Raw genomic sequence first — 27,771 nt, forward strand, 5'->3', positions numbered from 1 at the left:
TCAGACGGCCGTGGACTGCTTGATGCTGTGGAAGCTGACGCGGGTCGGGGAGGTGGGGATGGACATGGCCCGAGCCACACGGGCGCGGATGGAATGCTTGTCCTGCCATCGGTGCCACCGCTTCCGTACAGCTGATCGGACCTGGGGATGCAAGACAGAGGAGGGGACATGTAGTCACCATGCAGCTATCTGAAGTTGTTCAGAGGCACCAGCCATCTTGGTGCCATTTTTGAAAGCCATTTTGGTCTTTCAACCAAAAATGCTACCAAAACCCTGCTCAGTTCCCCAGGGGCAGGGAGAGTCCTGGGAGCCCCTGTCACCTCCCTGCAGCTGTGAAGAGAGATGAACCCAACCGACAGTGCCTCTGAGCACAAAATGGAAACAAGAGGGAGAAATAAACCCGAGTGGGGGCTCTGCAGGAGAGCCAGCATCTTACACGCTGCATCAGATGCTGCAAGGGGCTGGGAGAGGTGCGAGCGACAGTCGGTGAGGTTTTATGGCTTGTCTGGTTCATGCTAGTGGCATTTCTTCAACATTAATTCCACCTTTCAACAGCCCAAGTGCTTTGTGTGGCAAGTAAATAGTGAAGAAATGCCTTTTCATCAACTGCAGCATGGGATGGCCCGGGGAGGTGGGCACTGGACGCAGGCGGCCGAGACTGTGCGGTTGGGTGACCACTGAAATCCTCAGCCAGCCCAGCTGGGATTGAGAGATGAAGGACCATGAATTGCATGGTGTGATATGCTCCTAGGTCACCAGCTAGCACTAGTCCAGTCCCTTTTCCTCCTGCATCAATTATACATGATTTGGTAACAAAGCAAGCTTGTCTGGGGCAAACTCTCCTGAGCCAGCAAAGGTGCAAGAGCATTTGGGAGGAGGCAGAGGAAAGAGCTGCCCGAATGATCGGCCCCAGGATTGGCCTCTACTCTCACCTCCTTTGCTTTCTGCTGTCTGCGTTTTGGGTCAGAACCCGGGAGGGGCCCTCACCCCTGTGCCGGGTACCCAGGTGTGTATGGGGATCACCCTGGGGAAGGATTTCCCAGGTACGGGGGGACCCTCGGCTCTTCTGCTGCACCAAATCACACAGGTGCACCCCCAGAGCATCTGTTCTCAGGGGTGGATTTTCTTCCTCCAAAGGAGGAGGCTGACAGTAGCCATTCCCATCTGGGCACAACCTGTGGCTGCAGATGTGCCTGGAGCTGGAGGTAAAGCACCAACTCTGATCAGCAAACACCTTCAGCTGGGGAATTGGGTGCCAGCACCCTCCAAGCCCTGTGCAGGGGCAGAACCTTGGGCTGAGCGTGCGTCTGCTTGCAAGGAAGGGTGTAGACCCCCCCGAGCACCCCCGAGCCCCGGTGCTCACCTCACTGTTCAGGAAGCAGTAGAAGACAGAAACGAAGAAGCCCTGAAAGGAGACAAGCAGCAGAGTCACCACAGAGTTATGGCCAGCAGGCACCCCCAGGTTCAGGAGCTTTGGAGCAACCCTGGGGTTTGGGGATGTCTGTTTTTGGGAGGGGCCAGGAGCAGGGCAAGGTATCAGCAAGGACGGGCTCCTCCATGTCCCTTGGTGGGGGGGCTGGGACGGAAGCTAGTGCTGAGGACCATACCTGGAAGGACTCCAGAAAGGAGTTGAAGTAGATGAAGACGATCCTGGAGATCTCATCCTCCCCCGGGTTGACAAAGAACAGCATGTAGGTGATTCCCAGCAAAGGCAGCAGCACCAGAGTGGCCTTGACTGCTTTCCTGGGGAGAAAACATGGACCCGAGCTGCTGCAGTGCAGCCCTGGGCAGAAGGACTCTCCCCATCCCACCGCCAGCACCAGCATGGCTGGGACTGGTCTGGCTGGGTCTGGGCAAACCAGTGACTGGGGGAGGATGGAGCAGAGCTGAGCTGTTTTCCAATGTGATCCCCAAGTGACCGGGATGGTTTGAGCACTGGGCACCTTCTGTGGTTTCTCCATCCGGAAAAGGGCAGTGGATAGTGGAGGCCTGACCTTGAGCTGGTGTGAAATGATTGCTTGGCTGATCTAAGGCTCGATTAAAAAGGAATTAAGGAGGGTAAAATAATTCACGTCCTTCAACATGGGTTTATGAAAAACATATCTCATCTAATTAATTTAATATCTTTTCTTGGTGAGATTACAAGTGCAGTTTGTGAAAAGTAATAGTGCTGATACAAGAGGAAGGATTGGGGCTTGGCATCTCATTCGTTTGGATTAGGGGACAAGAGCAATGCCAAGTCAACACTTTTTGCTTAAAAATCCTGTTAATGGACAGATTCCAACATTAGCTGAACACAGGAAAAGTCATCCCTGGCAGGTCTGGGCTGGGCAGGGATGGGGCCGGGGACCTGTGCTGCATCCCTGACCTGGAGGAGAGCCACAGCCAGTGACACAAACTGGCAGATGGCACGGAGGAGCTGGAAATGACTGAGGACATGAGCATCTTCAGGCTGGCAAACCATGGGAAAGCACATGCGCTGGTGTAGCTTCCCCAGGGGAACAGCCATAGTCGTCGGGGATCCATCAGCTTTTTACCAAAAGCCATTGTCTAAGGTGAGCAGGAGCCCTCCAGGGCTGCCCCTTGCCTGGTTTAAGCAGGACTGCACAGTTTATAACCTGCCAAACTCTCCAAGTTTTCCTGTCCCACAAAACGTTTCTGGGAAATGAAAATGTTCTTCTCCCCAAAGGTGAAAAACCTTCCCTGCCAAAATCAGAAAAATACTGGAAAACCCAAAGTCTCTTGAAATTGCTAACTGAGGCCAACCAGCCTATTTCAATAACCACCTTTGCTCACCCCAAGTTGAATCGTTCATCCCGGCTCAATACTCTGTGATGAGGAAAGCTAGCATTTCCCAACACAGCATCTGAATTTTTCCATTCTCAGCTGAAAAAGTAACCCTTCACCCCAAACCTGCTTCTCTTGACCCAGCACACAGTGAGATTCCCTGATTCCTGCCCAGAAAATGATCCAGACAGAAGCATTGATAAAGACCAAGGTGTCTTCTCCTGTTCCAGGCACTTCAGAGAGCTGCTCTGAGCACCTCCCAAGTGGTCTGCAAAATGTTCCGCAGCAGGGAAGGGTTAAGTTGTCCTGCTGTGTGCTGCTGAGAGCATTGTCTTCTCCTTGCAGCTTCATAAGGAGGTGTCTGGGGTGGCATCGATTCATTACTCCTTCCTTGCCCTTTGCTTTGCTGCCAAGCGGCGATTTAATTCTCACCTCCGTGCCAGGATTTGCAGGTCCAAGGCCAGTGAGCTGATTGGGTCCCACCAGAACAGGCTTTTGCAGAGAGACTCAGCTCCCTACAAAGGCAGATCCAGCCATCCACGTTCTCCATCGCAAAGCTCTCACTGGCCAGGATTTTTCAACAACCCCAGATCCAACAGGCACGTGTCTCCAAAAAGCATTGGAGGTGCTCTTTGATGTCTCTCCATGCTCCCATCCCCTTGATACTTGGCTGATGGGGCTGTTCCTATCCCCCCTAATCATGCTAATGCAGTTTCTAAGTCTGCTTTCTGCAGGGTCGCTCATGCTCTTACCTGTACTGGATTGTCTCTGACGTGGTTGAAGCTCGGAGCTTTGTCATGAGGATTCGCACGATGTTGAACAGAAAGATGAAGTTGATCTGGAAGGAAGAGGGCACCTGGTTAGTGCCTGCTCCCCCAGCGTTTCCTCCCATTTCCTCAGCAGAGGCAATGGGCTGAGCCAGGGGATTTAGGAACATTTCATCTTGAACCTGATCTGTTGCTTTCCATGCACTGGAACAGGACATCTGCATTTATCGTTTTTAAAGCACTTTAGCAATAAGATTTTGGAGTTTGTTCAAGGGAGCAGGGCGGCAGGGCACACCAGGAGATTGGTGAGGAAGGGCAAGTGTTAGAGAAAGGGCTGAAGGTGAAAAAGTTGGAGTGGGAGGAGGAATATAAGGCAGCCAAAGGGACTTTGGGAGAGTGGCTCCCATCACAGCAAGGAGCTGCTTGGCTGCTCTCCCGGCTGCTGAATGGCTAATGAGGGCACGGGAAGGCAGCACTGGGAGCTGAAGACAATTGACAGAAATTAGAAGTGGCCTGGCTACCTGATGGGCTGGGAAATGAGAAGCAGGCTCAATTATTCAGCAAGGCCAGTTGGTGCCAGTGATCAGTACTCCCTCGGGTTTTCTTAGCCAGAGAGGGAGGAGAAGCTGTGGTGCCCTGCGCACAGTTTTCCCCCTACAAACGCAGATCACCCCCTGGCACTGCCGCTCGTGACTTGCCACCTCTGCCCCTCTTTGTCCCTTCCCAAGAAGGCAATGCCGCAGCAAATTAATGTCCATATGACCCCTGGTTCAAGCATCACTGCTCAGCCAAGGGCCAGGAGCAAAGTCACGTGGATCAGAGAATGGGATTGAGGTCCCTAGGCTGCTGCGAATGCTCAGCAAAGCACCCACCTGCACCCAAATAGTGCCAGGGCAGGGACGGAGGGACTTACTGATGCATGTGGGAGTCTGCCGACGGGAGCATCTCTATTGGAGTGAGGTCTCCAGGCTCCCTTTCTAGCCCATCCCAAGCCAGCAGGATCCATGCGTGCTATTTCTCATTGTGGGTTAGGTGTCCAAATTTGCTAAAGGTGCGGTTTGGGTGCAGGGAGCTGGGCTTGCAGGGTGAGCGGCATTGCTGCTGTAGGGCGGCATAGCCAGCTGCAGTAGGGCGATGCTGAAGGAGGGGGTGAGACCCTCTTCAGGAGCAGCCTTATCCCATGTGCAGATGGGAAGGACTCTATATTTAGCAAGCAAGGTTGCCTTGCTCTTACCAGAAGCACCAGGATCATGGGGCCTTGGTAAATGTAGTCGGTGTAAACTCCCGCTCGCTTCCCAAACCAGCACCTGCAAGGCAAGGACAAACGGTGTCAGGGACATCTGGTGTGGGGGACAAGTCTGCAGTGTGAGTGACCTGGATTTACTCCTGTCCTTGCACAATCTCTGTCAGTCACTGTCCATAGGGTGAAAGCACTACAACTTCAACTGCTGTAGCCACTATGGAATAGCTTCCCCAGGAACCCGGTATATGGAGGTGCATGGGGGCTTGTGGGGGTGTTTATGAGCCCTGTATGGATGTGGGAACTGGTTATCGTAGGGCGAGCAAGGACAACCTTACACGCACGCAGGCCTGGATTGGCTCTGTCCCCAGCAAACCCTGCAGGAGCTCACACAGGTGTATCAGTGTCCTGGGAGCACCTTGTTGGGTTTTGTTAAATCAGTGCTGTGTCTGCATGTGCAGCACAGGGCTGCTGAAGTCAGGGGGCAAAACAGGCACCGAAAAACAAGACAAGCTGCCGTTCATCTGAACGGGCTCCTTTTAACTTCCCAGTCTGCGTGATGAACTCTCAGGTGCCTGTTAAGTCCTTGATTAGCAAGTCTCTGTGAAAATGGCTCAGGTGGTGGTAGCTTATATCTCTGCTGGTAGATTAAATCCCAGCTCCATTTAGCAAATACATTGTAGGAGCTCTAGCTTAATCTTGCCTTTTCCCCCTTAAAAAATCTCATTTGCCCTTTGAAGAGAAAAATGCAGCTGCAGGCAGCTGCAGGCAGGGCTCGTGTGGCAGGAAGCCTAAAGGTGGGATAAAAGAAAGAATGGAAGAATATTACCTTTTTTTCCTCCCACCCTTTCCATGTACCCTGCTTTGTGTCAGCCCTTCCAGGCAGGATCCATGCCTGCCACAGCCCCTGGCACAACTGATCTCCGGGGAATTGGGATAGAAAGGAGAATGGGGAATGAGAGCAATCAGGCTCACTTCTCGTTGTCGTAGTACAGCTTCCCGATGGCCCAGGCGACGATGATGGGAAAGGGGATACCTGCAGATGAACACACAGATGAGTCTCAGGGGTGCAATGTTGCCACAAAATTATGCTGTAACAGGGATTTTCTCATACAGGGCAAACCACCAGGTGAGATGATATGGCCATGCAAATCCTGTCCTCCTGCTCCTGGCAGGCTTTTTGCAGCTATTTGGGTGCAAGAAGAGCTGGAGCAGAGGATGGAGGTGGGCATCACCCATCACTAAAACCCTGGGTAGCCGGTGGGTGAACGGGAAATCCTGGTACTTACACCAGCCGATGCAGATAAACATCCACTTGCGGAGCTTGTCTGTGGAGTAGGTGAGTACGATGGCCGTGTGCAGGTAGCAGCCCTCGCCGAACATCCAGAAAAAGTTGGTGACGTGGAAGTAATTGTAGGCAGCAGTGACCAAGCGGCACCAGACCTGCCGAGGGGGTTAGAAGGAGATATGGAGGGTGAAGAGCAGAGCTCTGTGTTACAGTGGTGAAACTGATGCACAGAGCAACACAGACCCCAGCAGAGCAATTGAACCCATGTTTCTTATAAGCCTGGGTTGTCCACCAACCACCAGGCAGCCCTATTTGGGCCCTCAAGCTGCTTTTGTGGCCTCATATCTAGGATCCTCAAGCTCCCCACACACCCCGGCCACTCAGGGCCGGACTCAGGCCAGCTGCCTGGCAGAGCTGCACCTACCACATTGCTCTCGTGCACCTCTGGGTTCATCGTGAGCTGCACCACAAACCACGTGGCATTGCGTAGGATGAAGGCTGTGATCAAATTCCAGTGGATGATGTTCCTCAGGCACCGGATGCTCCTGGAGAAGAGGGGACAAGGGACCATCAGAGTGTGGTGGGTGTCTGGGGGCCAGCCACGTGTGGGCTGGGGGACAGGGCTGTTTGTGGAACTGAATGTCTTTGTTGGGACCCCAAGGGTGAGTTGCTGGGGCCATGCCCTGTGTGAGGTGGGCAGGACCAAGGCCAGGAGGTGGAAGGCACTAAGGAGGACCTTCTGCCTCCATAACCCAGTGCTTTAAAAAACCAGCAGGAGGAAAATAAGCCTGAGATAGGCATGATCCCTCCAGACTGGAGAGCAATGGCCACAGGGAAGGATACGGCAAAACACAGGGGCTGGGTACGTCCCAGCCCGAGGGCTGCGGGGTAACCCCCCTAGGCTTGTCCCCCCGGCAGGAGCACAGCAGCGGGTCAGATCACTCACCGCAGGCGCATGAAGAGGACGAAAGCCACGAGGAGGGCCCCCAGCGAGACACAGTGCCCCAGGTAGTTGATGATGACAGCAATGTGGTAGTGCAGCTTGCTCTTCTTCTGGTGGGGAGAGGTGGAGAGGGGGTCAGCAGCAGCCCCAGATACCACCACAAACCCACCTCCTCCCCCACATAACCTCCAAGAGCTGCACCACAAATTTTGGGCCCTTTTTCAGAAAGCAACTGGAGCCCACCTGGCACAGGACAGCAGAGATGGGGCTGGAAGGGGACGCGGCTGGTCGGGTGGCGCTAATGTGGACAGGAGAGGCACCAACCTGGCCTGGCAAAGGGTTCAGGCGTTTCACATCTTACCCGTGCCAGGGCAACTCGTGGTTGCTGCCCCTACATCAGCGCTGCTCAGCACTGGGACATCCCCAACCCATCGTCTGGGGAAATCCTGCTGTAATTCAGCCGAGCTTGCTGGCAACGTGCCATCTGATGTCTCAGTTCAGTCCCTGTTGCCCTGGGGGCAGCTGAGAGTCTGGGATGAATTTGGGCAGAGAGAGCAGGGGATCTCGGGAAGGTGAGAGTGATAATTAAATTAATTGATTGCTCCTGCTGTTAAGCACTCATCCAACCTGTGAATTAGCAATTAACTGAGTGAGAAAACCATTCCTGGCAAGAGATGTCAACATCTTAAATACCAGAGGTGGTTATCAACTGCAAATGAACAGCCTCTATCTCTTCTCCTCTGCTCTGAGGGGTGGCTTGACCTACTCAGGGGCTTGTAATTCTTGGTGCCCATTTTTTTGTCCCTTTCAGCTTCCTAAACATCTTTTCCATTTCATTGCCAGTGGGGAGGGATGGGGTTTGCACTGAATGCTTGTGTCAGGAGGGAGCTGGAGGAGCATGGAGGGCATGCTGGAGGGCATGCTGATCTGCACCCAGCGGCCCTGGGGCCAGGAGACATCACACTGCAAATCCTCTTGGATTTTTAGCAGGGAAGGAAAGAGGCGTGGCTTTATTTTTGGCAGGGGATGAAAATGCAAATCAAGAAGGGGGTCATATGTGCTGCATGCAACCTTCTATGTGGGATGCTGCTGCACACCCAGCCCACAGCTCCCTTGGGCCATTCCTGACCTGGATGCTGTTGCCCTTCAAAACTCTATTGTCTGTCCCTCACCCTCCTGCCAAGAGCCTGGCCGAGGGGCTAGTGAGGTCCTACCTCTTCGCTGAGGATCTCCTGGCACTGGGAATAGTTGACCCGTGCTGCCCAGCTCCCGTTAGCGAGGCACTCCCTGTAGCCATTATCTGAAAGAGAGGGTCACGTTGAAGGGTTAATGGTGCATGGGGATGGGCACAAAGATGTGACCTGAGGACACTAATGCAGGGGTCACTGGCATCAAGCCGGTGGCATTTTTTGCTTTGAAGACAGCTCAGATGCTGCCTTGGTTGCAATTGCAGGACCAAAATCCCCAGAACATTTCAGACCCACTCAAGGACTTTGGGTCTGCACCAGCTCTGCCCCTTGGCACTGGGGGCCCCTGACGCCTCCCACCACTGAGATGCAGTGGGAGCAGCACAAGGTCGACTCTCCTTTTCCCCTCCTCTGCGCTGTTTGCTCGAGCGATCACGTGCCATCCTCTTGCAATGGCAGCGTGAAGTTTTCACTTCTCTCCCTGCATTAGGATCTTTCTTCACCTCCCAGCAAGGACTGCAAGCGGTAAGGCTAATTGGGAAGGAACGGCCACGACAGCCCCAGAGCAGTCTCTGATTAGCGTCAGCACCGGGGTGATGCCAGCACTGGGGTGATGCTGGGCTTCTGCTATTAACAGGAGAGACCGTGAGCCTCATCAGGGCGATGGGATGGGACAGGGATAGAGATGGCTCTTAGGCAGGCACAAGAATGGATTAATGCAAAGAGACTCCTGCAACAGCATGAGAGGCACCACAAAGCAGGAGCCGTATGTGTGCGATCTTCCACTGCAGCAAAAGGTGTGGGAAGGAAAAATTGATGTTTTCTGTGGGAAGCAAGATGTTTCTTTCATCAAAAGCAGTGCTTGGGTGGTCAGAAGCTCAACCGTGTGCTAGGAATAGCTTTGGGCACTTTTCAAGTGTGTTCGTTTTGTCCCCTGCTCCCAGCACGTCATCAGCAGTGACAACGCAGTCACCCGTGCTGGGGGGGCATGAGCCTCAAGGTCTCCCGGTCCTTGCTCAGCTGGGGGTTGCAGACCTCTGTGCCACCTCCAACAGCAGAGCAGGCTCACTGCTCTTCCCCTGTCCCCAAGATGGGGACATCAGCCCTCTCCCCCTTCACAGGGGCATGTCCAGGAGGACCTGCTTACAAGGGTGCTGTTGCGAAACCACCCTCCCTGAAATCTGGGATATGAGGGCTTTTTTCTTTTTTGGTGGACGGCTCCCACAGAGCCCCCCAACGAGCTCTGTACCCAGAGATGTATCGTCACTCATGCCCCTGCAGCCCCTGATGCATGTGTCCCTCTGAACTCCCCCATGCCTTGTCCACCATGTCCCCACCAGTGCTGCTCATCTTACTTGTGGTGTTGTACCGCACGCCATAGAAATATTCGGGGCAGGGGCGAGCTACTAGCTGTCCCACCGCACTCCGGGGCCAACACGTGCCGATCAGGTCTACCGAGGCGTTGCACTGGGGACCTGCAGGGAAAAAGGGTAGAGGGTTAGTGGAGGTCTGTGGGCCACCTCCAGGCTGTTGAAGGGTCAAGGTTTGCCCAAAGAGCTGGAGCTGCAGTCCTGGCTGAGCTGATGAGTCGCTGCAAGCTCAGCTCCCAGAAGAGCCTCATGGCAGACACCAAACGGGGTCTGTGCCAAGACTCCCCAAGGGTTGGTTGATCCATCCTGGCCATGACGATTGCCTTGGTCCTGTCTGAGCACCTGGGTTAAGTCCAGTTCTGGCACAAACCTTGTTTTCTGACCTGGCTTCCCAAGTCAGCTTGGGGTTCCCTGGCTCTGGTCTTCCAGCCCTGCTCCTTTCTTCAACCATGACTTTGGCATCCAGCCTTGCAACAGCCAGTAATAAGCCAGATTTTCTCTTTCCCAGTGGTGACTCCAGCCTGGTGCTGGTAGAACACTCCTCAGAGCCCCTCCAACCCTCTCGCACCTCCTGGCTGCAAGATCTCCTTCCTGGCTGTTCCCGTTGGTCTCTTCCAGCCTTTCCTGGGAAGAAAACTCCAAGTCTGCTGCTGCTATTTCAGATTTCAAGCAGGACTTGTGTGCTTTTCCCAGCTACACAAGTGTGCCTAACGTAGGCATTAGGTAGGCCAGATTGCAGGCTTTTTTATGTATAATTTGTGTATATTTAGAACAACATGTACTATAGCTAAATATGTCCTAGCTACATCTCAAAGTGAGGTAGGAAGCACAACGGCTGTAATATCCATATAATACAATCCTTGACAGGCAGCGGATGGATGGGCAGCAGACCCTGGAAGGGGCAGGGTTCAGTGCAAACCACTCCTGGGTACCAGAGACGTTTGTGCTGCCGGCGCAGAGACAGGCATTGCTGTTTCCTAAGACAAAACACCCCAATTCACAGCTCTCTGGGTGCAAGAACACAGCATTTCCTCTCCACCTGGACTTGATGGTTGTTATTTGAATGCCTTTCCCAAAACTTCCTACGGATAGAGCTGGCTAAAGAGTGACCGAACAAAAAAAGCAAAATACTGTGTTATTAATAGGATAAAGATTTTCATGGGGGAATATTTGTTTTCATTGACTATCTGAAAAATTGGCTCGTTGGTTTCTTGGGATGTTCTCAGAGCAAATTTTCAGTGCAAAGAAAAGGAGGGTTTTCGTCAAACATCTTTGCGAGAGAAAACAACTTCCAAGTATGCGAGCCGGGGAAGCATCAGAGCATGGTGAGCATTACCTTCTGCCTTCCATAGCTTGTAGTGAGAAATTAATTTTAACAATGACCTTTGCTTTTAGCTTTGCTAATGTGTATGGTTGCTGCGGCAACCTTCACTTTAAGTTAACTGTTTTAAGCCTGTATTTCTTAGGAAACAAGGTGCATTTAATCACGTGTAGTGTGCGTGTCTGTGCTTATCTGCATCCATTAGCATTTGTTGAGCTCCTTAGTTGTTTTGACCCAAATTTGACAGAGAAATAGAGGGCCACAGAAAATGAAGTCCCTATTTAAAATTTTATGATAATATTAATCCAAGTAGAGAAAAGACAACCAGTAATTGCTTCAACTAAGGACAAAGTTAAATTGCAAGTGCTCTCCCTGTTAGCCACCTGGGAATCCACCCAGGTGAGAAGCTGCTTGAATATCTGGAATAGGAAAAGCTTCACTTGGAATAACCCAGCACAGAAAAATGGGGCTTGCACAGTGCTAATGCCCAGAGCAACTCATGCCGTTGTTGAAAACCCTCCCTGTGACCGGTGGGGCTGAGAACAAACTCCATTTTCTCCCCATCTCCTCATGCCTCAGTTTCCCTCTTGCATCCCAGGGGCCGTGCTGGGGCACAGATGCAGACTGCTCAGGGAGGACAAGCAGGAAGACTCAGTAATTAAAAGTCAGCAGAGCCAGAGAGCAGCAGCAACAGTACTCTCCATCAGTAAAACAAAACCACGGCAATGCCATTAATAACCAAACCCAAGGCAGATTCATGGAAATGATGTGGTCAGACAAAGGTGGCATTGTTCTGTTATACATTTGCTCAAGTCTGGATTTAATATCTCCACATTTCTCCAAGGCACTTGATTTCATGCTGCTTGGCGCTCCCATTAAAGCGCTATGGACACCCACCAGATGACAAACCGAGTGGATGGGTCTTGCAGTCCCACCACGGCAGGGATGCGGGGTGAAGGTGGAGCAGCATCACCAGGAGCTCGGCCCCCTCCTCGTCCCAGGGGTCGGGGTTGTAGTGTGGGGTGACATTTGGGCTTGGGGGCTGCAGTTGGGTGAGCAGAGGTCAGGCTCTGCCAGGCTGCAGGAGGCTCCTGGGACTTCACCCTGTGCACAGCAGGCTTTGCTCCAGCACCACTGTAGGCAGCATTTTGAGGTCTGTCCCACCAGTTTTTAATCTAGTGGGTAGCTTTAATATTTTTCCCGGCCTCACACTGATGAAGAAAAGCTGCAGAAAGCAGATGCTGCTCTTTCTGCTCTCTCCAGCATATAGGGAAGAAAAAAAAATCTCCTGCTGGGGAAGGGTTAAGTAAAACAGTGAAGGCAAAGAGTGCGGTGAGGGCTACGACATCGTGTTTGCCCAGCAGGACCGTCTGCTCCAGCTGCTCCCCAGTGGCACGCAGCTCCCAGCGTTTAGAGCACTGTTTAGCATGGAAATTATATGTATCAGTGCTAAATGCTTTCATATCTGCTTTGCGGCCCATTCGTATTTGCAGGGGGATTATTCTCCCGGGTTCTGCAGATGTTTGCTCCAGCTTTCTCAGCACCGTTGGCTGCACAGATAGTTTTGGTCTTTGCAGCTTTACAGCAAGAAAGGTCAGTGAATTTCCTACCTGCACCCAATCCCCCTGATTTGGTTCCCTCCCACACAGAAACATGGCATTTGGGGTAGGAAGGAGCTGGTCCTGCTTTGAGAGGGGGAATGTGGCATGGGGGAAGTCACTGAAATCCATTCTCACCCTATTTCCTTTAGGCTGTGCTGCTCTGAAGCAATATAAAGCATTTCCTTTCTTCTGAAGGAGAAAAGTGCCTGACCAGGGACTTACACTGAGACAACTATATCACAATAACTGTCTCAGGATAACTATAGCAATATCCCTCCCATTTATATAAAACATCCTTCTCCAGCCTGCTTCCACCACTCGCAGAGGCCCCTGAGATGGCTCCGGGCTAAAGCCACACAGCCGTGTGAAACCCAGCAGGGTAAAGCTCTCCAGTCCCAGCTAATCTGCCAAAAGATTTTGAGCAAATTTAAAGAGGATGGAGCATGTTTATCCTGGGCCAGCACCACCAGACGTGTGGCCACGGTGCTCTTGAGCTGATGCCAGGAGGTCTGAAGTGTTATCATCGCATCAAACCATTGCCAGGATGGCACGAAGAGGACTAAAGCAAAGGTTGTACTGATATAACCATGCTGGTAAACATGTCCTCATCTCACACTGGGCAAAGCTATGCACCAGAGCAGCCCTAGCTTGCTGCTGTGCCCTCAGCGACACTACAGCTGCTCGAAGGGCAAAGCCTCTCTCTCTTTGTGCAATGCAAAGGGTCCAGGAGAGATAATGGAAATCTGAATCGCAGGCTCATTCCCATGGTTGGGAGTGATGGGGTTATTTATCTAAGGTGTCTCAGGAGGCTGAGTAATAGCTGAAAGGTGTTAGTTCATATCTCTACCTGTCCTGAACTCTTACTCAACCACGATTATCTCTGTCCATCCCCGATGTCCTCGATGACTGCATTGCTGCTGCTGCTTCTTGAGCAGGCTGAAGCCTCTGGCTCCTTGAGGGTGTTCCTGCTGCAGCATTTGCATTCGGTAATCAGGGCTTCATCTCCGCATCTAATCAAAACATACTCGCTGCAGCCAGCGCGCAAAAGGTCATTTGTCCCCTCCCAGGCAGCTCCACCACCCTGGTGGAGCAGAAGGAGCCATTTCACACCTTATTGCCCCAAAGCAAGGGCCTTTCAGGGGATGCTCTTATTTCAAGGCACTGATGTGCCAAGGAGGGGTGGTTCGATCCCAGCTGCAGGGCCACTCAGGTGCTAAATGCTTGACTAACACTGAGGCATTGAGGGAAATGGCACTGGGGGACAATTTATGTTAACATGGGGTTGAAATTGGGGTGGTGGAGCTGCTTGCCTTCCCTCTGAGTCAGGGTTGGGTACTCACTATGGCTGGAAGCAACTGTGGTTGTCTCAAAATACTTCGATCCTTGCTCACACCCTACCTCCAGCACTGCTTTTGGTGGCATTGAGTGTTTCTATTTATCTTTGTAAGAGTCCAGTCCTTAAAAAAATCCCCAGCCAAGTATTCAAGTTCCATGATCCTCAATGTAAAATAATTACACAGGCTAATTAAGCATTATGATAACAAAGTGGCTTTGTAATGAATTTTCCGCTTGTTGCTATTCACCATCATTGACTGTCCCCTTGGGTCTTTGCTGCTATTCTGGAGAAGAATAAATAGGAGGCATCAAACCTAGCTTCTGCCATTGATATTTGATGCATCTGCTCAATGTCGTCACTTAAGACTGATCCATGTACAGCTTCTGTGGAGCATATATATTTATTGAATATATAATGTAGCGGATTGGGTTTGGGGCATATCTTGTTCTCCTGATATGACCCGTAGAGTGGTTGGAGTTGTGTTATTACCAAGGGTAGCAGCAAGTGGTTTATTTCCTGGTATTGGCTGGGCTTTGCTGGTGGGTGAGCAAAGAAGCATAATCCCTCGCTGGCAGAGATTTCCTAGCAAAGATTTCTAGTTTGGCTACAACTGAACAGAGTAGCTGGCAACGATTTTACTGCATCCAGTCCAAAGTACAGTTTAACTGCTGTAGCTGCCGCTCACGCTGAGATGTGCCAGGACACTGTTTCCTACCAGAAAACCTCATCACCTTCTTCCCTCCTCCACTACAATAAAATCTATTAATATAAGCAAGTTTCTATTGACATCCCTGTTTCCTAGATGATGGCGCAGAATGGCTTTATCGATACTAGTATACACTTAAAACACTATGATTTTCCATATAGGTGAGTTCACATTTTTGGTTGCCAAACCTGCCCCAGTATTACTGCTCTCCCTCGGTGCCAAGTCCCTACCAGGACTCATTGCTGCCTCTTTAGCCCCTGCTCAGCTCCTTGATTAGTATTTCTGCCTTGGTGCGAGAGATGCCAACAAGGCTGAAGGGAAAAGAGGTGCTGATGTTGTTAATTTGACCTTTATGAATTTAAATTCGAGTCTCTTCCCAGGGGAGTCAGCGAGTGGATGAAGCAGCAGCACGAGAAGGGACTGCTGGAGCAGTGTCAGCGGTTCGGGGAGCTGAGCTGGAGCGAGTGGAAAGTGTCTTGGTCAAACTGTCACCCGCTGTGAAACATGTTTCCAAACCTGTCTGATAAAATGCCCGCAAAGGAAATGCTCTCATCACTCGCTGCTCTCCTGTGCTTTTCAGCCACAGGCTTTTGCTATATCTGGACCAACTTGATTTGCTTTATTTAAATGCAAAGCTATGCTCCCTTCTCCCCCTTGAAAAAACCTCCAGTTAAAAAAAAAAAAAAAAAAAAGACATTTCTATTCAGTTCTGCCTAGCTTTGGTGTCATATTCCTTTGCTTTAGGTGAACTTGCAGTGGCAGGAAACATTTCTTTCCTGGGAAGAAATCAGCTGTGCTCCCCTCTCTCTCCTGAGCACACACACGGGATTGAGGGTAACAATTTATTGTGATAACAGTTTAACAGCTTAAAGGAGTGAATCATGCAGCCAGGACCAGGCGGGGCTATTAGCAATTGGGTGCCAACTCCTTGGGCTGATCCAAGCCTGAATACTACGAACGGCAAAACAACCCCGTGAGCGCTCGGAGCTCGCTCCGCTCGAGTGCTTTCTGCTGGGCTGCTTCGGAAAAGCCTCATCTATTAATTAGGAAGAGACTTTCCCATCTGCTCAGATTCCCCCTTCCCTCCCCAGGGAAGGGCCACGATGGGAAGCGGTCCTGCAGCTGCAGGGGGATGCTTTGCCCTGATGGGTGAAATGACCTTGTCCCTCCCTGATGGGCTTCAAGGCAGGGCAAGGTGAGAAGCAGCTGCACACAGACCCTGGGGAGCTGAAATCATCAGGAAGACAAATTCCCAGCCTGAGGCAATCTGTAGGCTGGGAGCCCTTGGGACAGGCACCTATCCGCCTGGCACAAGGGATGCTGATCCTTGCTGGATTCCTTTTCAAGCCTAATCTGGGAATTTCTTGGCTTCCAGATGTTTGGGGGTGCAGCTGACCCGACGTTCCTAATACACCACATTCACCTCAAGTCCAGCCAGGTATGATTTCTGCCTGGAGGAGAAAATATTCACTGCTACTGAGGAAAGCAGCCTTTCTGATGGAGTGGCCAATTGTGTGTGGATGCCCATGTGTCGCAGCACTGGCCAGAATCAGGGGCTCACCGAGAGGTATTTTTGATGCACACCTAAAATACCAGGTTGGACCATCATGCCAGTGCAGGGAGCCTGAATGCCAAGGGACATTGCCCTGCACTGGGGATAGTATGCTTAGAGGAAGACGGGTAAATCAATGCTGCTAAGAGGGCAGGACAAGGGAGCTCTGTGAGGCTCGGCTGCTCCACTTCCTGGGATGAGGGTTTGCTTGCAACGCCTGCGCCCCATGAGCCTGGTGAGCATAACCCCGGGCCTGTCTCCACCACACTGCTGTGAGCAGAGACCTTTCCAGCTCAGTTCATGTGCCTCAGAGAGTGCTGGCACCCTGGTGATATCACTGTCCAGCCATACATCCTCCTTAAAAAGTGTGAGATTAAATAAGGAAGGGACAGGGGACCCGAGAGAGGAGGAGAGCCCATGCTGAGCTATTTTTCGGAGGAAGGATGCTGCACATGGGCACGAGGCAGGGCCCCTCTGTGCATCCAGCTGATGTCCTGCCGAGCCGCGTGCTGGAGGACCGCTGGGCTCGTGTTATCGGCATGTGCCATTTCCCAAGGGTTATGCAGACATTAACAAATTAAATCTCACGGCCTCACTGCAATTCTCATTAGCGTCATCCTAACAACTCTTCATGTTAAATAGCCTCGAAACAAAGTTTCCAGTTTTGTAAATATTCCTCCCTAGAAATCGCTGCCTGAATCAGGCAGGGCTTAAATGGACCCCAAGGATGAGGGCTGGCGCTAAGCTCCACTTACCAAGCAGCAGACATAAGACAATTGGTTTCATCTCTACCTCTTGTTCTAAGCCCCCTCCTCGAGCTGGAAGCGGCTCTCACATGCACCGGCCCCATCCCAAATTAATGAGTTGCTCAGGGATGACAGGTCGGATGCGCGGAGACGCTGGAGATTTTGCAAATCTGAAGCATGACATGTTGTACTCCCCTACCCCGGGGTGATGGGCACTGAGGTGCACTAAATCCTGCTTGGATTCATGCTAATAAATCCCTATGGAGCAAAGCCCAATCCTTCCAGAAAGCAGCACCCACTGCTTGAGGGTGGCGGCAATTGCAGAGCACATCTATCAGCAAAGCCCTGGGCAGAAATGTTCCTCCCTCTGCCCTCTCCCCTGAGCTCAGGAGGTTTCAGTGGTGGGTGGCAAAGGCCATGAGCTGGGCACGAGGAGGCTCTGGGACCTGCCTGCTGCCCTGGGTTGTGCCACCAGCTGGTCCGTGCATTGCAAGAGGGCCCTGCGGTGCTTGGCTGGTGCTTCTGTGGGTCAGAGCCCACGGAGATGGACACGTTACACCAGGGAAGATGAGTAAGAAGAAAACAAATGCCATTTATCACAGCCTAACATGGCCAAGGACAAACACCTTGCCAAGCAGAGTGATGAAACCTTCAGGGAGCAAAGCTCATGAGTGATGACCAGGTTTCTTGTCTGCACAGTGCCCAGGCCAGACGCACATGGGTGTTTCCATTCCCACTGGCAGCCTTGCTCTCCCTCGGCTTTCTGTCTCCGTTTCTTGGGCTGGGGATGCTCTGGGGATGCTCCCTGCAGGGCTGTGGTGCCCTGGGCTCTGCCAGGCACTGAATCAGCTGGTGCCAAGCTGTAATTTTTTAAAAAGGAGTTTTTAAGGCTGCTGCTAATGGGAGCCGGGTGGCGGGCAGCCATCCGTCAGCGCCAGGCCTCCGCAGTCATCCGTCACCCTAATGGAGAGAGCTGCTCTGAGCAGCAGGGACCAGGGCAAGCCGGGCAATTGCTCGGCGCCTGCTCTGGTCTTCATTCAGTCGTGGGAAAATGAACTCTGCAGCATCCCTGAGCTCGGGAGGACTTTTTTCCTTGTCCCTGTGAGCTCCTTTCCTCTCCCTCAGCCACCTTTCCTTCCCCAAAACCTGTCACTGAACCAGACCTGTCACTGCTGAGGTGACATCCAAGTCATGTCTTGAATATGAGCTAAAAACCAGCTTTGGCACAAACACATCTTGGGCCTGACCCAGTTGGATGCAAACCCATGTATGGGTGTTGAGTAGGAGCGAGCTGCCCATGACCCTGCTGGTCTCACCCAGCTTGGCTGAGCCAGCCCTGGCCATGGCCGTGTTCCCAGAAGCTCCTCGTGGCTGGTGGCCTCCCAAAGTGCTCAATGGCACACAATAGCTGGGGTACGGAGGGTGGCTGAGCCCTGAGCACATGGTGGCCACACTGCACTGGTGACGTGGTCTCTGCAGAAAGTCACAATCTCCAGTTGTCACCCCTGGGCAGGGGGATGGCAGAGGGGGGTGGACATAGGGGACAAAGGTGCTGGTGTCCTGGACATGGCAGAGAACGGGCAGCGTGGGAGCAGGGGCAGGGCAGATGTCTCTTTGCCCACCTCCCCCTTGAGCCCAGCCCAACAGACATTTATTTTCTCTATTTTTAGCTCTCCTGAGCTCTGCATCTTCAACCTGCCTCAACTGTCACCCTCCAAAGAGGCTGCCGCAGCAGCCAGCACGGGGCTGCAACGCTGCCTCAGCACATCCCACCTCCCCCTGAAAAGGAGCCAGGCAGCTGCAGGTCAGCCCGGAGACACCCCACTACCCCCTCTTCCAGCCATCCCTGCTACCGAGGTCCCCTGGGGATGGCGAGGGTGGGCTGGGGATGCAGGGCACTCACCCGTGTGGTTTGTGACAGGCGGCAGGCTCTCGCAGTACTGCTCTTGGATGGAGGCTGCAACTGGGCTATCCCAGAGGAGAAACGCCTACATGGGGAGAGAGCAGACCGCAGGCAGGGTTATATGTGCAATATGCTGCTTCCCTGGCCCCCGATCCCTCCTTGGACATGGCAGCAGGTGGGTCATATCTGAGCTTGTCCATGTCTCGGTGGATGCCACCCCCAAAGCTGCACGATGGACAGGTTTCCATTTTCATTTCCAACGTACCCATTTGCAGGACAGGTTTCCCAGCCTGGAGGAGCTGGGCTTATCCAGCCTAGGTCTGTGAGACTGACGCTGTCTGCTCTGTTTCCCACCCACCGATCCCCTCTTGCCCCAAATATCCTCCTCAGTAAACCATACTGCAGCCCTGCACAGCCCCTGCCAGGCCATGGAGCTTCTGCTATTTAGCAATTTAATCAACACTTTTAGTTTTAGCATCTTTGCATCCTGAGAGCAGACAGGTGAAACACGATGAGCCTGACACCACGCTCAGATTTTCAATACCTTATTAAAATCACAGCCTTGTAAGCTGTCAGTGGGAAGATGTTAATACACATCCTTAAGGAGATCTGATCCACAGTCAACCAGGTCTGGCTAAAGGCTTTTTTCAGGAGAAGGGCTTGTCTGCAAGCAATGCCATTCCCATTGCACTGGGAAGCATTTACCAGGATCTATTCCATCCCTTCTCCAGAGCAGCTCCCGGGTGGCTCTGCAGCTCCACTGGAAGTGAAAAACATTGACTCCATCTACATGGGGAGCTATTTTGGAAAAGCTACTTCTGAATTATGGTGTCTTTGCAGGAGTTTGGGGACACTAAAACCGAGGAAGGCAATTGCTAGTCAAAGATGGCAGAAGGACGGTGCTGTTAGATCCAAGGCTCACCAGGGAGGCAGATGGGGGAAGGAGAGGGCCTGCTGTCTTGCAGAACACACAGGTTTCTACCTGCCCATTTTCTTCTCTAGCTTGGAGAGGTGTGACATGGTGACACAGGCTGATGCCGTCTGCTCAGGGGACAGATGCCAATGGTGGATGAGGCTGAACTCCACTTCTCTCACCCCAAGCCTGCCCTGCAAGGACTGGCCAAACCCCTTGGAGAAAAGCTCACTGCTGACTGATTGAACAGCAGAGCCGTGCCCTGAAATAGGAGCACATGCAGATCCCTTGGGAACTCAAACCTGAGCCTGGAGGCAGGAAAGACTGCAGCCTCCTCTGCTTGCGTGCAAGCTCCCAGCTCCCCAGGGCGGTGGGCTCAGACACCGTCCTGCGCTGAGCCAATAGAATGAACACCAACCTCTGCCTTCCCCACCAGCCAGGCTGGTCCCTAGGGCCCGATCTTCCTTCCTGAGTGCCATTTACCTTCAAAACTGCTCTGGGTTGGGAGGAGACGGTCCTCCTCTTGCCCTTTAGCCACATAAACACTGGCTGCTCTTGCTGGCACACCCAGCAATCCCCTGCGCCTTACCAAAGCATTAGCAGGATTTATTCAGACATGGAGACAAGCTCAGCACCCACTTGCTCTTTTCCAAACAACTATTTACTGCCTTGGGAAGCTGGTTTTGACAGCAAGAGAGATGTCAGGCAGACGTATAAATGGAGCTGAGAATAGCTTCCTTGTTATGACTGCTCCAGATGGCACAGGGGACCTGGCAGCTAAACCCTGCCCCGAGAGCGGGTGCTGTGTGGGGCTCCTGTTGTTCTGGTCCTGCAGGAGCTGGGTGCCTCCTGGGTCTCTTTGCCAAAGGCTGAGACCACCCAAACTCCAGACATGGGGTAAGTGGGGTGTTGCAGGGTCAGCTCCCCTCTGCGTTGTTGCCCGCCCCTGGTGCCTGCCAGACCTGGTGGCTCTTTGCCTGGGCAGCTGGGACAAAAGAGTTCCTCCCAAAAGGGGCTGGGATGGTTTGCCTACCTGAACAGGCTCTCAGGTGTTAATTGGATGTGTTTCTCCTAATCGCAGCCTGCTCCAGCCTGGCAGTGCCAGTTCCCCTTCCAGACACAGGGAGAGGTCTTGGCACTAAGCAGCAACATGGACCAAGCTACGGCTAGAGGGGGGTATGAATGTAGTGCAGTGTCTGGCTCTTTGCAGGCTTTGTAAATGAGCTGAAACCGCTACAGAAGGAAGAAAGAAGGAAAAAAAAAGGTTCCCCAAAATACCACAAACCCTAGCAGCTTTTTTACCAGGCTCTGAATCTTGCCTCGCTGCAAAGCGGCCAATGCTCTCAACAGAGGCAGAGGGTTTTTCCCACTCCCGTCAGCCCCAGCTCGAGGGGGACAAGCTGGGGAAGGTGGCAGCTCCAGGTGGATTTGCACAAGCCGAAAGCATCCTGATCTGGTACCCTGATGGTTGGGCTCTCTTCTATGTTTTGTCCTGCGCCGGTTACTTTAACCCCTCCCCAGGCTTTGCAGAGAGACTAGGTCAAAGCTCCGTCCTTGAAGAGCTTTGCCTGCCAGAGCATTGCTGCCGTAAGATGCCACATGGTGCCCAGCAGGTCTCAGCCTGGCCGGGCTGGAGCCAAGCATGCCTCAACAGCCCCGAAACAGTGGTGGGTCGTGCTCAGGCCAGAGAGGGGCCGTGTCCCTCTGCCCTTCCAGCCCTGCTTTGACATAGGCTACGGCAAATCACGCTCTGCAGTGAAGAACACCTCTGCGACCTCTCTCAGGCTGCCAAAATCCTGGAGAGCTTCAGCTAAGCATTCAGATGCATGGGGAAAGGCAAGCAATCTGCTTTTCTAGAAGCAGCCGCTTTGCACAGAGGTCCCGGTCAGCCCGGGGAGTTGCTCCCATAGGGATGATGGTTCTGCTGGGAGCTGCACGGGCCCCATGAGGCCCCACACTGGCAGCAGCTTCTCCTCCATCAGGAGCCACCAATGGCTCCACTGCTGTTGCCTCAGCATCCACCCAGCTCCCTTCCAGGCTCTGCTAATGTCTTCATTTTACGCACGGGGAGGCATCGCAGCAGATGCCGACGGTGCTGGGTTAACCTCGGACCTCATGGAGCGGCACGCTCCTTCCTTTCGCCCCCACGTTTCCTGCAGTGGGATCAGCCAGCCCCCACCAGTCCTCACTGCACGGCTCAGGCACCAAAACCTGACGCTGCTCCAGTGTTTACTGCATCTCACACACGGCAAACACCAGCTGCAGTCGGTGTCCCACCACCCACTGAGTCAAGGCTGTCCCAGAAGGGAAACTGAGGCACTGAGTACCACTTGCCTAAGGTCACTCAGGCTGTGCTGCACCACGTGGGGCAGGTTGCTCCTATCCGGGCCCACCAGCTGTGCCCTGATGTGATGCCATGATCTGATGGGTTTTTTGGAGCCCACAAGGGGCACGGGGTGGCCGGTCCCCTGGTCCAGGAGATGCAGCGCGGCGGGCTGAGATAGTGTCAGCTCTTTGGCACGAGGAGGCTTTGGGTCTCAGTGCTGGTATGGGTGTGAGCAGCAAAATTACACACACACACAGAGCATCAATCTCTCTGACCTGCCACTGACCTAGCAGCAAAATTCAATTAATAACAATTAGGAATTAATGTCCCCCTGCAGTGCTTTCCCTCTCCAAAGCAATCCACAGATATTAATTAATATATTCACATCCGAGTCAAACATCAACCCCCCCGCCCCGTACTACCCAGAGACAGGCTTGTCCCCCCTTGATATCTTATTGCCTCAAACAAGATCGGATCCGCATGGCAGGAAGGGCTGACAGCTCTGAGCAGCGAGATAGATGGCTCATAGCCTAATTAGCAATCTAAGATGAGGCTTGGGTTTTCGACTGCCTACAGGGCTGTAATTGGAGAGCGGAGCGATTAGCAGGATGAAGCAGTGTGAGCCAGTGGCTTTGCACAAAGCTGGAGAGGTCAGCAGGACTGATGGATGGTGATGGCCACTGAGACTTCCCCTGGGAGGTATGGTCAACACCAGCCACCCTGGAGTCATCGTTACTACAGGCACCTTTCTCACCCCTTGGTCCTGCTCCCCAGCTTGGGCTTGGCTGGGCTTGCTGCCCCCGATACACTTGACGTGGAAGAAGACAGACCTCCTGGGACACAGGGGCAGCGGAAGGGCTGAGCACAGTCTCTCTGCCCTGGACCTTTGCTGAAGTTCCCCAGGGTATCAGGCTGGGATTGAGCCTGCTCTTGGCACCGAGCCTGCAGGAAAAGGTGCCAGACTTTGGGTGTTAAATACAGTGAGAGTTAAAGGAGCTGGATGCCAACCTCAGATGGCAGAGCAACATCAGTGGCGCGGGAAGGGACGAAGCAGCGCATCTTGCCAACACTGCAGCCATAGGCTGGGGGTGGCCTTGAAAAGCCTGACCGAAAGAGCTGCCCCCTCAAATGTTCTTGGAGGTGGCCACGGTGCCTCCAGCCCCTGCTGCCCAGCCCTCCCTGTCCCCTGCCTTCACTCTGCTGTGGGGGACCTCTTTACCCTTGTCTCCTCTGACTTCCAGGCACCGTCTTCTGCAGCTGCTGAGCTTCTTACCATCTCCACCTCGAGGGCTTTCACTTGGAAAACCCCATCCCCAGTCCAAGCCATGAATGAAACCCCCAGGGAGCATCTGGCCCATGAAAGACCCCCTCTCCAACCCCTTGCCTTAGCCCTGACAGGGACCTGCTTTCCCACCCCCTGAGTTCAAGGTTTCTCCGAGACCCCCACTTTATTAAGAAGCACCCTGGTGCTCCTTCACTTACTTTTGTGCAAAGCCACATCAGAAGCCCTGCTAGCATCAAGGCATCAGGGCAAAGCACAGGCAGCAGACTGAGGCTCAAAGCAAGAACCACAGAGGGATTTTCTGTGGCTGATGTTACTTGGGGGGAAGAGCAGGCAGCAAGAATTCCTCCATCTGGCATTAAAATCTGTGAATTTATTAATTTAGCCATATTAGAGGGCCAGCCCCCATCATTGTGGAGAGAGGCTTTGGTGTGAGTATTTATTCTGTTTGGAGTCTCTCTCTGAGCATGCTGGATGCAGACCCTAACAAAAGAATATCAATCAGGGCTAAATGAATGCCCTGTAAAACCTGATTTATGAGCAATTAAAGATTTTCCTGGATTAAGCTCTGGTCTCTTTCACTTGCCATAAATAATTCTGACTTCATTTATCTATCAAAAGGGGCATGGATTTTTGGGGACAGGTGAAAAAAAGAATAATGGCATTCGGATAATGGAAGCTGAAGGCACAAACAGGCTGGGGAAGGGGACACTGCGTGAATCAAAGCGGCTCCTATGGCATCCGGAATTGCCAGAGCAAAGGCTGCTAAAGCAGAGTTGGAGCGATGGACACGAGCACAGGGGAGGGCTGTTTTTCTAGGGCGGTTGTGTTAAACTCTCCTGCAGATTGTACATGTGGGACCTGTGTGCATTTACAGATATTTTCATTTTAGGCTTGGAGATTTGTTTTCCCCAGCTGCCTCCCAAGACCTACATCTCAGCTGCCCCAAGCCTCCTCCTTCACCCATCACCTTTTTAGTGTCACACCCTGAACATCCACCATTTAATTCACCTATCATTTTCCTCCAGTTTATCTGCATTCACAGCTAGGGAAAGCTTGGCCACGCCAAAGCTGCATCTGCCATTGCCTTTCCAGGGTGAATAGTACAGGATTTCAGGGTGGAGGAGGGACTATGATCAGTAAAAGGTCAACACCCTTTGCCCTCTGCCATCTGAATGGAGACCATTGCTTCTGGGTGGGTGACTCATTGATAAAGCAGGACACTCTGCAGAGAAGGAGGGTCTCTTCTATTAGCTCAAAATACAGTTAGGGAAAAAAGGAAAAACAACAGATGGGCCTCTGGGTATGTTGTACCATCTTCAGAAAGAGCCACCCGCTCATGAGTGACAGACAGCTCTCAAGCACTGGACAACAGCTCCTGGGCTCTGTTTGTTGAGGGAACCCCATGCTAATGATTTGTGCTTTCCTTTGGTCCAAATACTGTTCTCCAAGATAAAACCACGCATGCAGCCTCTCTAAATGCTGCAGACTCGGACCTCAGCTTGAGCTTGTCGCTCATAACAAACTTCTGGGCCAGCCCTGTGCCGAATTTCTGGGGAGCAGAGCTGTATTTCAGGGCAGGGTTGAGCCGGCTGTGCAGGCTATTCTCATCGTATTTCTATATATTCATCCTATGGCGATAGAGCAGCTATTCTGGGAACAGGCTGTGCCATTTCCATTCACTTCTTCACTGGAGATGCGAAACCACGGGGATGATTTCATGCACACTGAATCAACTCCGGCTTTTAAGGAAAGCGAGGACGGGAAGAGATCCCCAGGGTCAGCGTGTCCTGCTACTGCAGCTCCGCGTCTTACGCAAGGATTTGAGCAGTGAAGGGCTAAGGGGCTGGTTTTTGGGCTTACTGCTGCTGGAGCTGATCGAGGGAGAGGGGAAACTACCCCACCCCCAGCATCAAACTCTGTTTTTTCATAAAATGCTTTTGCAAACAGTTGTATCAGCCCCAGAAATGTCATCAGTTCCTGTCAAAGCTGCAGGTGAACTGTTCCTTTTTAACCACTTGTTTAGTTTGTTTAAATGACTTGCAGGGTGCCAGAGAGCATTTTGCAGTAAGTTTGGCTGCCTGTCTCCTGGTCTGTCTGTCCAACCCTCTGAGGGATGTCTACCCAGCAAGGCAAGGTGGACAAATTGATGCTAAACTGGAGCTGCTGGCCAGATACATGGGGCACACCTTAGCTGTGCCAGCCCAGGCATCTGCAGGCTGCAAAATTTGCCCAAGCAAGGGAGATTTGCACCTCCTGAGCTCTCTGTTGGAGCTGGACTGCTGCAGATCTCTGCACGTGCAGGCTGGATGCTGCTGTGGGTACACCTGGCTGCAGGGATGCGCTCACTTAAGGCTGGAGTTTCATGGACCTTTAGCCCATGCTGTCCCCAGGACAGGGCTGGGATTGTGCTGGAAAAGGGTCTGAATTTTGAATGCATATATTTGTAAGAAAAAATAGATAGTTTGACTGCAAAAGGAGTGTTTTGTAGATTGGGTGTTTCTTCTTGGAGCTGGCTGGGAGAGACTTCTCTTTGCTTGGGCTGGTTTTCGTGGCCCCCTCCTGGTCCCAGCCCCAGCATAGGGGTGGTTTTGCTCTCAAACTCTGGAAGCTTTTTGAGGACTTTGCCCCCCATCTTCACAAGAAGACCATCCTTGGGGAACACCTAGGGATGGCTAGGGAAACCCCCGAGCCCGAGGAGCTTTAGCAGAGGATGACAGCTGTGTCTCAGCACCTTTGGGCTTTTTTTCGCACCACATTTTGCTCACACAGTACCTATTGGGAGCTGTCATGCTCGCTTGGCTGTCCCCATCTCAGACCCTGCCCCTATTGCACTGGGTCTGCGGCTTTGCCAATGCTTGTCCCCACATATTGGCCAAGGAGGACCTGGGCTGGGGGGAAGAGATCCTACCCTGTCTCATCTTCATTTCTTACATTGGAACCAAACAAAACCTGAACCAGGGAATATAACTGCAAAAGAGCTCCTATAAAACAGGATTAGGGGCGTGCAGTTATAGGAGAAAGCAGCTGCTCAGAAGAGGAGCTTTTAAAAGCAACACCAACTTGGCAAGGAGGTCGCCTGGCACATATCAGCTCTTCTCATCGCTTAGGTGAGAACTTTCCTATCCCAAAGGTGCAGCTAAATACTCCTGCTCTTACCGCCAGTGATGCATGGTGAGAAACCAGCCCATGGGGTATGAACTGCAACGGTGCTAATGGGGAGGGCTGACCCTCTCCTTTTTCTGCTGTTTTAACTCTGCAGTCACACCTGGGCCACTGAGCATTTTGCAGAGAGCCAGGCATTTTTTTTCTTTTAACCCTCTTGACATAGAGGTTTAATCAAAAACCTGATCATTTTGTTTAACTGCCTACATAGGTTTGTTCAAATAACGTTCAAGATTTCACTGGAAACCTTTTCGTCTCCTCATTTGCCCAGGGTTTGGGATTTAAACATTATTTGGGCTGGGAACATTTCCTTTCTTGATGAGCCCTCAGGGAGGAGGAATATTGCTTCTGACAAAGCATTTGCATTTTGTGCAGAGCTGCAAAATTAGCAGTGGCTACAGTTCCACAGCAAGCAATTTAGAGAGAAAAGTCTTGTGCTTTGCAGGTGGGGGAAAAGGAGAGGTTTCTTTAGAAAATCAGTTAAGGGGGGTACAATTAGGCATTGCATTTGTGTTGTCCCCATCCATCACACCCCCAGAGCGGCCGCCTCCTTCCAGCAGCCTAAGGGAAACTGGTGGCAGCTGGTTTCACTGGGAGGTGCGAGGTGGGGAGCTGCTGGGAGAGCTGGGCTGCGCTCGGGAGGACCTGGCTGCAAGTCTCCCCCCTTTAATGATCCTTTCCCTGACTCCAGCCCCCTCCCCGCTAGTTTTTGGGCATCGTGAGCTCTTGCCAAGCCCCCGTGCCTCTACTGGAGGAATCCTCCGAGGGCCCTTTGTGTAGCGGTTTCTCCTTTTACTTTTCCCTTCCTTCTAAGAAATGGAAAAGTCATTGCGGAGAAAGCAAGCGGTGCAGGGTGCGGAGGGGTGATGGGGAGGAAGGCAGAAGGGCCCTTCTGGGAGAAGAGGACTTAAAAGCGTCTTACCTGCAGGAGGAGGAGGAGGGCAGGACGTAGGCTGGGCACCATCCTTAACCCCCGCTGCGCCCAGCTCTCCGGGGCATGGTTGGCAGCGGTCCCCGCTCCTGCTGGGCTCCTTCTGCCGTCGGGGATAGAATCCTCTGGGCTTCGTGCAAAGGAGCGGGTCCGGGTCCCGGAGGGGCTGCACGGAGGCGGGCAGGTACCTTCCACCCTCCCCTTTGCTCAGCGACCCGCTCCTGCCTTTTATAACCTCCCTCGGAGCCAGTCCTCCGGCTTCCCACCTTCCAGCTCGCCTGGCGATGGGCTACATCCCCCTCACCAGCCTCCCACTCCCCCCCTCTCTCCCTCCTCCTCTTCCTCCTCCCCTTTTCCTTCCTCCACCTCCCTAGTGCCTTCCAACTCTATTTTATTTTTTTTTTTCC

At 52.6% G+C, this 27,771-nt stretch overlaps 1 protein-coding gene across 1 annotated transcript; it reads right to left on the reverse strand.

The window, feature by feature from the left end:
- CRHR1 (corticotropin releasing hormone receptor 1) lies at window positions 1–27,397 on the reverse strand. Its single transcript, XM_072885867.1, has 13 exons — window positions 27,356–27,397; window positions 18,748–18,832; window positions 9,568–9,687; window positions 8,240–8,325; window positions 7,029–7,135; window positions 6,507–6,627; window positions 6,084–6,237; window positions 5,770–5,830; window positions 4,789–4,861; window positions 3,540–3,625; window positions 1,608–1,743; window positions 1,364–1,405; window positions 1–141 (listed from the first exon to the last, which is right to left on the reverse strand). The coding sequence occupies exons 1-13, from the start codon at window positions 27,395–27,397 to the stop codon at window positions 1–3; spliced, it is 1,254 nt and encodes a 417-aa protein (XP_072741968.1).
- Window positions 27,398–27,771: the final 374 nt, after the last annotated feature.

The sequence above is a fragment of the Ciconia boyciana genome, chromosome 22, assembly GCF_034638445.1.
Source record: "Ciconia boyciana chromosome 22, ASM3463844v1, whole genome shotgun sequence".
NCBI lineage: Eukaryota > Metazoa > Chordata > Aves > Ciconiiformes > Ciconiidae > Ciconia > Ciconia boyciana.